At 35.8% G+C, this 11,577-nt stretch overlaps 2 protein-coding genes and 1 non-coding gene across 4 annotated transcripts; 2 read left to right on the forward strand and 1 right to left on the reverse strand.

The window, feature by feature from the left end:
• The first annotated feature begins 3,114 nt into the window (after nucleotides 1-3,114).
• On the forward strand, nucleotides 3,115-6,289 carry c18h11orf65 (chromosome 18 C11orf65 homolog). Of its 2 annotated transcripts, none has more exons than XM_041968478.1 (9): nucleotides 3,115-3,203; nucleotides 3,556-3,646; nucleotides 3,732-3,824; nucleotides 3,899-3,952; nucleotides 4,041-4,232; nucleotides 4,380-4,510; nucleotides 5,745-5,903; nucleotides 6,040-6,095; nucleotides 6,197-6,289. In XM_041968478.1, exons 1-9 carry the CDS (start codon nucleotides 3,199-3,201, stop codon nucleotides 6,205-6,207), a joined length of 792 nt encoding a protein of 263 aa, XP_041824412.1. In that variant the 5' UTR covers nucleotides 3,115-3,198; the 3' UTR covers nucleotides 6,208-6,289. The 2 variants fall into 2 exon arrangements, with proteins under 2 accessions (XP_041824412.1, XP_041824414.1); XM_041968480.1 differs by having other exon boundaries at nucleotides 3,786-3,824.
• Nucleotides 6,290-7,054: 765 nt separating this feature from the next.
• Nucleotides 7,055-7,126, reverse strand: trnac-gca. The gene has a single exon. It is a non-coding gene; the product is annotated as a tRNA-Cys (tRNA).
• Nucleotides 7,127-7,265: 139 nt separating this feature from the next.
• Nucleotides 7,266-9,449, forward strand: LOC121629378 (proteasome maturation protein). The gene is made up of 6 exons (XM_041969107.1): nucleotides 7,266-7,367; nucleotides 7,670-7,767; nucleotides 7,929-7,989; nucleotides 8,748-8,849; nucleotides 8,937-9,030; nucleotides 9,120-9,449. Exons 1-6 carry the CDS (start codon nucleotides 7,293-7,295, stop codon nucleotides 9,185-9,187), a joined length of 498 nt encoding a protein of 165 aa, XP_041825041.1. The 5' UTR covers nucleotides 7,266-7,292; the 3' UTR covers nucleotides 9,188-9,449.
• Nucleotides 9,450-11,577: the final 2,128 nt, after the last annotated feature.

An 11,577-nucleotide genomic window follows, 5' to 3' on the forward strand; every position in this document is an offset into this window, starting at 1 on the left:
GTTGTTAAACATGCTATGGGCTCATGTTGCAGCCAGTGAACGTTTCACAGTCTGAGGATAGATAAAACTGTTCTGTACCATATTACATTCCCATGTTATATGTATGTATGTATATATACTGTATATACTTGCATTTTAAGAACATGCAACCATTTATGGTCGTGGTAAAGATGGCATCCATGAGCCCTTTAGCCCTCACAAAGACTGGTTCCAAAACTTAACCAAGTTGTTTTGATTTCAAACCCTGACCAAATTAAATTATTGAGCAAACCCAACCAGGAAGTGATCAAAGTTTTGTTTTAATGTGTTGTGTTTACATGTAAACAAGACAACAAGCAAAACAGCATTGATGTAAGTACCTTTCTTATTGTTAGAAATAATGTATTTTAGCCTTTACCATGATCATTTACTAACCCAAACCAAGTAGTGTTATTGGTTAATCCCAGCCAGGATATGACAAAAGTGTTCAATCTGATGAGGAAACACTTGAATGAGTCATATTTCTCTCTGTCCTCCTGTTTATTATGAGACACTGTTACAGACTCGTATGACCTTTATTATCAGTTGAATTAAAGGTCTAGATGTCAATTAAAACAAGACAATTCGGGAGGCAAACATCACAGCACCAGTAAAAATGTTTAATTCATTAGGCATATTGAAAATCAGAGGGTAATATCCCAGAAAACACAGCAGTTAATTGCAAAAAATATCCACATTAAGTGTCTGCAACAGCTTTTAATTTTGCTGCAAATATCTCTGTGATGAACAGTGCTGCTGTGGTAAACTAAGATACCAATTTCGAGTGTGTAAAGCCCTGCATGACACCAGATAACATCACCTGTGATGCTGTTATTTTTCCTTCATCTGAACCTCATGACTGCCACTCTTGTGCTCTTTCGTTGTTATGTTTACAATTTTTCTTGATGTTGATCTTGGCAGATCAACTCCAACCCAGTTAGTTATTAAGGAATTAGAATCACACAGAGCAGCTTTGTAAACAGGAAGCTATGGCTAGAGGGATTTGTTTAACACGATTAGATAATTGGCAAATTTAAGTTAAGTGTGTCTGACAAAAGCCCTGCTCCTGCTTTAGCAACACAAGTTTTTTTTTATATATAAAAATCCCAGATTCAGATTAAGTGGATTCAGGGAATATTCAGTGATTCAAACTTTTTGTGGATGAAAGTCCAATGTTAAAATGTGACACTGTTTTTTATTTCCCCCAAGAAAAAAAAAGCATCATCTGTGTCTTTGCCAAATAAACATTCAGTCATTGTGGCCAAACAGCTTAATATGTGTCTCATTTGACCATAGCTTTTTCCTCCAGAAGCCTTTTCTTTGTCTCTGCGGTCAGCAACAAACCCCTGTCGAGTTTTGGAACAGAAACCTCAAAGTTAATGCCAAAAAACTCTCCTTATCAGCTTAAATTTGGCCATGCATGTGTATTTCATATCAACCAATATTCACAGTACTGTGATTTGAATTTCATGTGTACAGACTGAAAACTTCTTTGAATGTGTGTGTGTGTTCCTTGTATCTTGTAAGCTTCTCTTAGAACTGAATTTCACTTCTTCTGACCATGAAAGGAACATGACACAGCTGGGATGATTTCACTTCTAAAGAATACTAGAAACCACAGTTTGTTGTTGAAGAGCTCCCTCTACTGGTCAACAGTTAAAAACGTTTGTATTTGTAGAAGATCTCCAGTATAAAGGAATGACTCCATTAAAAGCTGTTTTGATGAGTCAAAAGGTGTTTTTCAATCAATGACACCAAATATTTTATAGCTCTATCCCCCATCTTAGACGTGACACTACATTGTCTCCTAACAGTTGCATTTATTGGATTGAAGTGAGTATTACTTTAAGAACACCATAAAGAGAAATAAAGTATATTCAATTTACCTGTAATTATTTCTGTTTGGACAAGGAGACTTTCTGTTAAGGAATTATCATCATTATCATTTTATCCATCACTATCGGTCACTAGCCATTTTCATGGGTAGTGATTCAATGTTTGACAATATTTCAGATTCAGTCACAATCCAATTTAAATTCTATTTGATTTAAAATCCACTGATTAATATAAAACACATGTAGTCATTTCCATTCATATCAAAATCACAAAAAGCAACTAGAATATAATATAACATTTTATTACTAATTTTAGCTATTTAAATTAATCTGTTTAAATAAAAATAAGTTCTTATAACAAATACAGACTAGTCACAAATGGAAAACGACGTGGCAGGGGAACTCGAAATACAGCAATTTTCAAAATAAAAGTGCATTGGATAAATGCTTATTGCAAGGAATTTTTGACGATGTTTGCATTTTGCATCGATGTAACTGGCTCATTAGTTATATATCTATAAAGACTGATGTATTTTCACACACCTATAGCCCATGCTAATCAAAAAGTGGTCAGTTTTCTATGTCAATTTCTTTGATATGGGTTATTTTCTTATAGCACAGGACTTTTATTCATAATGAAGCATTTTAAAAAAGAAATAAATACATGAATAAAAAGCTAGCTCTCGCAATGGCATTTCTATTTAAACAGCTTCATCAGACAGTATACTAAACTAAGCTACTAAACCAAAAATATATGTAAATTAAACATTAAAAAACCTATTTTAATAAAGACAAACACAAGCTTTGATTAAATAAATATTTATTTAAAGTTTAATTTCAGGGCCTGTGCAGCACAGCTGTTCTCATCCCATTTGCTTTCCATTTATTTACTTGTTTAAGAATTCTTGCTATAAATGAAAAAATCGCGCTGCATCTCCTCTCTGGGCCTCAGCACACACTGCAGAAAGACGGATCATGATTAGACAAGCTGTACAGCTGCGCCTATCTGACTCCCTGAACAACAGCTTCACCCCTTTTCTGCCTACAGCTGAGCAGAAATTCATAATTACGTATTAAAAATTGCAAATCGGTAAATGCACTGAAAAGCCCTGCAGTTATTACCAAAACAACTATTTACATACCTTAGAATAAACATAATTTGTCATCGTATGATGAACTGACGGCTTCTACTCACATGGCGAAATTATTTTACAACGCGCATGCGCACACATGCGCACGCTTAAATGACAGAAGACATCACGAGCATAGAGACGAACTCGTTGCTAAGAGACCAATTGATTTAATTTGTGAACTCCCGCCACAGCATGTATCTCCTGACTAAGTCATGAGGTAATTTATTATTCTGTTGTTGTTCGACTACTTAAGAAAGTATTTTGTACATTTACATTTATATTTCACACTGTAACAGGTTGAAATTTGAGTATTTATATTAGCTTAGCTAAGCCTCAAAATACAGCTAACTGAGTCAACTTATACAAAGAAAGTTAAGTACTTCCTACCTGTGACTGGCGTAAAAACATGGTCCTTACAATACACATTATGTACAGTCTTATTGGTGTTAAGTTGTAGCTTAAGTAAATTCCTGTAAATATACTGCAAAGTAGCATATAACAATGAGAAAGTGTGTGTGGATCGGTCATGCTTGTTTTCATGCCGTCCTCTTTTGTCTGTGCCCCACCAGATTACAGGAAGAGGAGGCCCACGAGTCCCTGTTTGAAACACTGCAGCAGGTCGCAGCTAGAATAATCCAGAAAGCCTGGAGAAGATATGTGGTAGGTAGTGCTCTTTCAAACTCATGTTCTGCATGTGTAAAAATTAAAGCATAAACCAAAACTGCCTGTCCCACCCATACTGCAGTGCAAAGAGGTTTACAAGTATTCCAAGTCACTGATAAGCCAATACCGCCAACAGGATCCCAAGACAGCCCTGAGAGCCATCAATCCTCGAGAGGTAACAGAGATAATGACCTCCATGAAATAAAATGCATAATTTAAGAGAAATTAAATCTGGTTTGTGTGTCGCAGGCAGAGCTGCTGGATGCTTCTGCTGGGGTGTTCATAAGATTTCGACTTGGAGGGGTAAGAGCTAAGGAAATTACCCCACAAGTATGTAAATCTGATACTGTTTACACACTTACTAAAATCAAGCTTTAAACTTTGTGTTCAGGCCAGTTTTCCTCCTAATATCTACTACAAGATCTTTACCTATCGACCTATTGCGGATTTATGTGCAAGCAGCCCAAGGGACTACACAAATAAGGGGAGAAAGAAAACCAACAGTGGCTGGGCTCATAAACAGGACCGATCTGGTTGGTACCAGCGAAGGGAGAACAACAGCTGGAGGCTGTACTGTTCCAAGGTGAAGAAAAGAGATCTTTTTCTGTTCTGATCCATGTGAGATAAGTAGAACTATAAATATGAACAGGTTCAAATCAGTTCCACTGATAAACACTGATAGTGTTTTTTTTTCATTGGGTGATTTTATGTTTTTTTTTTTCTTTGACAGGTGGTGTGCACAGACAAACTTGCAGAAATTGGTGCTGACAAAAAAACTGACTTCCATTATTCAAGGCTGCAGCGGACGCAGGATGTGGCCAAGTGGAGGAAAAGAAGGAAAATTGGGTGGCTGAAAAAGATGTGAGTTGTAATAAATGTGAGCGATATAAGCCAGTTTGTCATATTTTATCTGATAAAGTAGCTCTGCAGTCAGCTGCCATTGATGTATGCTTCTGATTGTCTTCATACAGGCAGGAATTTTTACATCTACTTCCTTTTAGTAGACATTTTCCATTTGAATGAAAATGTATAAACATATGTATATAAATGGGGCGGCATGGCTCAGTGGGTAGAGTGGTCATCCTGTAGCCCAAGGGTTGCCAGCTCGATCCCGGTTTGGAGAGCTTATGTCGAGGTGTCCCTGAGCAAGACACCGAACCCCTAATTGCTCCTGATGGGTCGTGGTTGAGCGCCTTACATGGCAGCTTCCGCTATCAGTGTGTGAGTGTGTGTGTGACGTACATGTAAAGTGCTATATAAGTACAGACCATTTTCATATATATATATATATATATATATATATATATATATATATATATATATGTAGTTTTCATATTAAAAGATTGAATGCTTAAAAAACAAAACCTTATTCTAAAATATTCAAACTCAATTCAGTACTTTTAACAACAACATTGACATTTTTAGGGAAGAAACTAAAGACCAACTGATAATCATAATTCAAGACCAGCACAGTGGGACATTAATGAACTACACAAAACACATGCCCCCTTTTGCAGTGATGATCTATGTCTGTTTCTGCAAGTACGGATTGTACGTCCTGAGCAACAGCTGGAAGTCGTCTTTGCTCTGTGTTCAGCTGCTGTTATATTTAATCAGAAGCTGATGATACAAGGAAACCCAGCATGGTAGCTTCACTTGTGACTACAAACCTAATTTAAAAGTTTGATCCAAAGCAAGATTGCCTCTCAAAGCCACTGGACTTTTTTCAACTAAATCTGACTCACAGTACTTGAAGGTCAATGATTTTACTGCAGTTTGTGTCGTCGTGTGACTTGTGGACCAGCAACTTCTGTGATTTACATGGTCAAATCAAGCTTTTCTGTTTGATGAGTTCTGCAGAACTGAGGGTCTCAGTCATATCATTATTGTGTTGCTGTGTACCAGTATCAGTCAAAGTTCTGAGTAATTATTTTATGTATGTACAAAACTTACAGTTACAGAAATCAATTTTTTTTTCTGTCTGTAGTAAAGTTTGAAATGCGGTTCAGTACGTTTGGACAGTCTAGGCTGCTTTTGTACTCAGCTAGTTGGAAGGCTTTTCCATCATCATCTGTCCCCTCTCTCTTACATCCAGGTACGACCAAGGCCGCCATGCAGAACAAAGACATCTGGAGACTCTGGAAAACTTGACTCAGAAAGTGATGGAGACCTTTGAGGTAAAAAGTGAAGATGAAATACTGGACTGGGAGCTAGATGAACTCTTGGCCTGGACTGACACCCTCAACTTTGATGAGTATGTTTGTTGGAAGTTATTTTTCTGTCTTTTTTTTTCTGTTGAAATCGTTTGAGAGGCATTTCTTCTCTGTATATAGACTGAATACTGTTTTAGATATATTGCATTAAGATGTTTTTCTGGTTTGTCTTTGCAGGTATATACAGGAGTGGAAGCAGCTAGCATGTAGTTTCTCATCAGAGTGGAGCAAAAGTTAGTCTTCCCTAAAGATGACTCATTGCTGTCTTTTTAGAATCACAACTTATTTTCCTTTTCCTTTTTCTTTTATTTTGTCTTCCTCTCCTTTCTCATAGATTTTCACTGAAGTCCACTCGTGTTAGAGCCATGTGATCTGGTTCAAGAAAGTGATTATGTGGAACGGAATAAACTCTTCAATGTAAAAACTATTGAGCTCTGACTAAATGATTGATCTGAAACTATAAATATAAAAGTTTACCATTCTGTATGCGTCATATTTGTTATTACAGCACATGATTAAGGTTCATTTCATCATTTAATGACTGGAAGGACTTTACCTCAAATGAACAAATCTAATAAATGTAAGAAGGATAATTCATTTAATTTGAAATAAATTAAATATGACATCTGATAAAAGTGGTCGGAAAATTATGTTATTTGAATGTTTTACATGACAACAAGCCAGACAGAAATCTACACTTTGTAAAAACAATGTCCAAAAAGGAGGTAAATCAGCTAAATATTTGTACATTTATGGCAGAATAAGTTTGAAAAGCCATCAAATTAATCTTGCAAAGTATAAATGTATATGTTTATTGGTGCATGAGCCGTAATGACAGATTTGTATTTTACAATTTAGGTTTTGGGTGAGATGAACATCAGTAACAGAGGACTCAAATTGATTGTATTTTTTTTTCTCATCACTGTTCATCCAAATGTGACAGTGAAATATTTAGTTTAAGGATCATCTGAACATCTGATAAAATAAGAAATACAAGCAACAAAACACATTTGACAAATTGGACTTACAGACTTTGAGAAAAGCTCAACCAATCGGATTTACTGAATTTAAACTCACACACCATAATGAAAGTAAATCACAATGTTAAAGAAATTGGATATGGGTATTGAATACTTGACTCTACACATTCCATGTGGGTTTACATTTAAGGTAAATTAAAAGTTTGAAAAGCAGGGGGCACCCGGATTTGAACCGGGGACCTCTTGATCTGCAGTCAAATGCTCTACCACTGAGCTATACCCCCACACATAAAGATTTTGGAACACTTTCTATATATCTATAATAACGTGTCATATTGATTTTTTGTTAGGGCATATAATACAATACAATATAAAACATAAACTAGGGTTAATCTCAAACGATGCATCACAGTAATACACGTGTTCGTTGCGCGTGGAGACTTACACCGGATGTTACGTCTTCGGAACGCGACGCAACCGGATATTCCTGTGTATCGAAAGGAAATTAAGAAACGCTGCATAATGGTATGGTTGTGTGTTTTAATTGCATATTGTACTTTTTGGGGGAATCTAAACCACACTTCTGAATATACTTTTGTTCTCATATGTAATATATACGTTTAGCAACCATCTAAAAGGTTGTCTGTTCCGAGCCTTTGAACCTGAGTTGTGAATTTGATTAGTCACTTGAGCTAATGCTAGTTAGCGCGCAGGTTAGCCTCGAAGTTCTGTATGAACGTAGTAACATTAACTGTTTTGATTCGTTTGTTTAAGTATAATATTATCAAATGTAAATGGTGGATATGTATCTTCTCTGTGTGTCACAGAACAGCCGAGGACTCCGCTCTCAGCTAAAAGACAGCGTACCTGTGGCTGGACTGTGTCCACAGGGCGCTTATGGAGTGCAGGACTCTCTCCGAAGCGGGTGAGAAACTACCAGAAATAGTGAAACTGGACAAAATTAACTCTGTTAAAACAACATATAAGCAACTTCTAACATGTGTTGCTGCCTTAATAGTTAAATATTTATTTGTAAATAAGCGTGATTATAGATATACATTTTCCCTTTTTTGTTCTGCATAACAGCTTTACCTGTGTAAAGAATGAGCTTCTTCCAAGCCACCCACTGGAGCTGTCAGAAAAAAATGTAAGTCATCTTGATTAAAAGCTCATCCTTTATTTTAAGCGTTGTCTTTTTTTTGTATAAAATTAGTAGAATGAGACATAACGAAATTAAGCAAATTAGACAGTTTGCTGAGCCTGCTGCTGGGTATATACTCTTGAGAGCCAAATACCTAGCTAATATTAAGAAATGACAGTTCTGCAAGTGTTGAAGATTTTTATTTATTCACTCAAATACAGCAAGCTTTTTTAATCCCACCCTATTGTTACATAAAGTATGAACACACCACTTCTGCATCTACTTCTAGTGCTACAACTAGTCTGTTTATCTTTGCATTAAGGCTCTAAAGTCTTAACTGTCTACTATCTCTACACACTATCATTTACTTATAAACAAGAAAAAAAAAGATTTTTTTTCTGAATTAACAACATACTTCTAAGGTTCATGACTATGGTTGAAGTAAAGATTGAACATAAAGCAAAATTGAAGTAATTTAGTATCTTACAGGATGATCTATTAGCTAAATGGGACTTGTTGTTTGTTAAGTGCAGCTCAGCTTGTTGCCAGGTTAGGTGTTTGCTTGTGACATCCAGCCGAAGGCATAATAAAATCATTATAGTAAACATAGTTTCTCGATTCCTTTGTTTGTCTTGTACATATGAAGAAATTGACAAAAAAGCTGACTTTGACTGTGACTTGTTCATGTGTTTAATGTAAATTTGGAAACATTAAGTTAGACAGAAGTTTGCAGGCTGCTCATTGTTTTATGTTTTTCTGTGCAGTTCCAGCTTAACCAGGACAAGATGAATTTCTCAACACTCAGAAACATCCAAGGTCTTCATGCTCCTCTCAAACTACAAATGGAGTACAGAGCTGCCAGACAGGTAGCCGGACTCTACTTCTTTCACACCAACCTTCATTTAGCTTTTTCACTCTTTGTCTTCATGTCTGCCATTGCTTCCATATTCCAGATCCAGCGCCTACCGTTCTTACCCAGTTCCAACTTGGCACTGGACACGCTGCGAGGCAGTGACGAGTCCATCGGCTTTGAGGACATCCTCAGTGGTTAGAGACCCATTCTTACTTTATATACCAGGATTTAAATATGTGTTAGCATGAAGTCTTACCACCACACTGTGTTTGTGTCTCTGCAGATCCAGCCCAGAGTGAAATGATGGGTGAGCCCCACATGATGGTGGAATACAAACTGGGATTGTTGTGAAAGATGCTGAAGTTAAAAACCACTTAAATCCACACAAATATTTAGGTTACAGTTCTTGATTATCCATTCCAAAACAGAAGTTAGCAACTTAGTAACCAGAGACTGTTAGTCAGTAATGTTTTCTGCAGGAAGATGTGTGTGTGTGTGTGTGTGGTGATACACAGACGCTGAGTGTTGCTGCAGTCACTCAAACAGGCCTCTATGGATGCTTTTGTGTTATTGAATATGGTTATTTCTATTAAATAAACCCTTATCTTGTGGATTTATTTGTCCATTTCTTAACTTTTGTGGTTAAACTTGTCCGCATCTGGTTATCAGAACATCCTGATCACAAGGTAGACTCTGAAGGTCCGGCAAATAAATCATAGCAGCTGTGGTTAATCTGGATTGGACTGACAGATGGAGATGCATTTACAGTTATCTGTTCAAGCTCCACTGTAATGGCACATTTTAGTGTGCACAGATGAGTTATACTTAAGAGCTTGAATCGATGGATTACTGTGACCTGGACAACAAATAAATTTACACCAAGTGAAATTCTTTCACTTTGTGTCACGTTTTGAAATCTTGCGATAAAAAGCAACTAAAATCTGAATCTATGAGCTCATTCTTTTGCAAAACAAAAAACAAATGCTCTAAAATTTCTGGAAAGTCAAACATCCCAGTTAGTTACATAAATAAAGGCAATTTCCTTGTCTCTTGGACATAAACACCATACAATAATGCAATTTTTCAAGCAGCTGTTAACAATTTCGTTTTTTAAACATCTGTTGGTGAAAAATATGACTGGTCATCAGTCATGTTATTTAGAAAGAGTTGAGTTTGCAAGGTTGAGAAACAACCTGTTAAATTAATTTACACCCACTGAGACAAAGTAAAACCAGAAAATAAAACTATGCCAGCTGACCTACAGACATGGTTGAATCAAATTGTGAAATACAGTGACGACACAATACTACAGACTCTTACTGAGATAACCTGCTTTATAATCGTAGATTTATTTGTAATTTTAAACATGTCCCTAGTATTTATTTAAGCTAATAAGGGTTATTTCACGAGAGAAAAGTAAAAGGTTAGTCAATGCCGGCGGTGAGGGAGGGGAGAGAAGAAACGTAGAAGTTCTGTAACTCACTGTAGCAATCAATTGAAATCTCACCGCCATCGGACCAACCGGTAAAGTCATGTTTCCTGGATCTTATATATAGCAACGGCTTCGTTCTTAAGTTTCACTGACGGTGTCGAGGAATAAATAATAGGCTCTACATAAACATATTTTAAAAATCAATACAGCTGCATATGAAAATGCATCTATTACTGACAATAAAGTAATTTGTTGGGTTTAAAAGGATTCAGGAGCTGCACTTCATGCTGGGAAAAAAAATCATGTGACCAGACGTGGTACGTAACCATACAGCACGCATGCGTGCTCTGGCACGGTCACAGCTCAGCCTGTACAATGTGAGACGAGTGCGATTACAAGAACAGTTTAAGTACATTATTCAGGTAGAAATGTAAAAGTACAGCTACAAAGGCTTTACAAGGGGTACATTTACAGTGCAGGTCAAACAGAAATATAAGTAAGACAGAAAAGTGTTGAAAGTCTTGATTTTCTTTTTGTTTGTGCTTTGAGAAGGGATTGACCATCCTAATTGACTTGACAATAAAGAATGTCTAACATATTTAATAACATTCATTGTCACCATCACTAGCTATAAATCAAGGAACCAAACAACATAATTTAAGATATAATAATAATAATAATAATAATAATAATAATAATAATAATAATAATAATAATGTGAGATGTTTTAACCTGCAAAAGTGCATTTGGGTTATTGATTATCAGTTGTTGATGAGATGTTTGCTAAAATATGTTTATTAGTCAATTTTCTTATAATAAACTTTTTAATTAGAAATAATAAATCTGATGGTATTCATCTGATGTTTTATTTATTTATTTATTTATTTTCTTTTTTAGCAAATAAGTGATTAGGAACAAATTACAGTAAAAATAAAGATAAAAGAAAACAACTTATTTATATACATATGAATTTATTCAAATGAATTCTAAAGAGAGTTTACTTTAAAAGAAATTAATTACATCTTTCTTCCTTCTTTTAATAAAACGGCAGCTTTAAACTCTGACTGAATATTTCAGATCTTGAATTGCTTTTATCCCCAGGGATAAACCAGTAACCGGCTGTTTGCTGATGCAACGCTACAACAACCTAACGACTGATTAAAATTCATGTAATACACTCCTTTGGGAAATGCTGAATCAGTATTTCTCAACATAAACAACTTACACTTTCAGGCTGCTTTGATCGTCTTATTTAAGTAGACAGCCTGGAGGTACATCATAACTAACAACTATGATGCTGCAGTTTGTG

Source organism: Melanotaenia boesemani, chromosome 18 (assembly GCF_017639745.1).
Source record: "Melanotaenia boesemani isolate fMelBoe1 chromosome 18, fMelBoe1.pri, whole genome shotgun sequence".
Taxonomy (NCBI): domain Eukaryota; kingdom Metazoa; phylum Chordata; class Actinopteri; order Atheriniformes; family Melanotaeniidae; genus Melanotaenia; species Melanotaenia boesemani.

What these genes read in the sequence shown, in the direction of transcription:
- c18h11orf65 (XM_041968478.1), top strand. An exon ending in GAGCCATCAATCCTCGAGAG is followed by an intron (nt 3,825 to 3,898) that starts GTAACAGAGATA and finishes TGTGTGTCGCAG; the next exon opens with GCAGAGCTGCTGGATGCTTC. An exon ending in GACACCCTCAACTTTGATGA is followed by an intron (nt 5,904 to 6,039) that starts GTATGTTTGTTG and finishes TTGTCTTTGCAG; the next exon opens with GTATATACAGGAGTGGAAGC.
- LOC121629378 (XM_041969107.1), top strand. Translation starts at nt 7,293, where the DNA reads ATGTTACGTCTTCGGAACGCGACGCAACCGGATATTCCTGTGTATCGA. An exon ending in TGGAGCTGTCAGAAAAAAAT is followed by an intron (nt 7,990 to 8,747) that starts GTAAGTCATCTT and finishes TTTTCTGTGCAG; the next exon opens with TTCCAGCTTAACCAGGACAA. An exon ending in CTTTGAGGACATCCTCAGTG is followed by an intron (nt 9,031 to 9,119) that starts GTTAGAGACCCA and finishes GTGTCTCTGCAG; the next exon opens with ATCCAGCCCAGAGTGAAATG.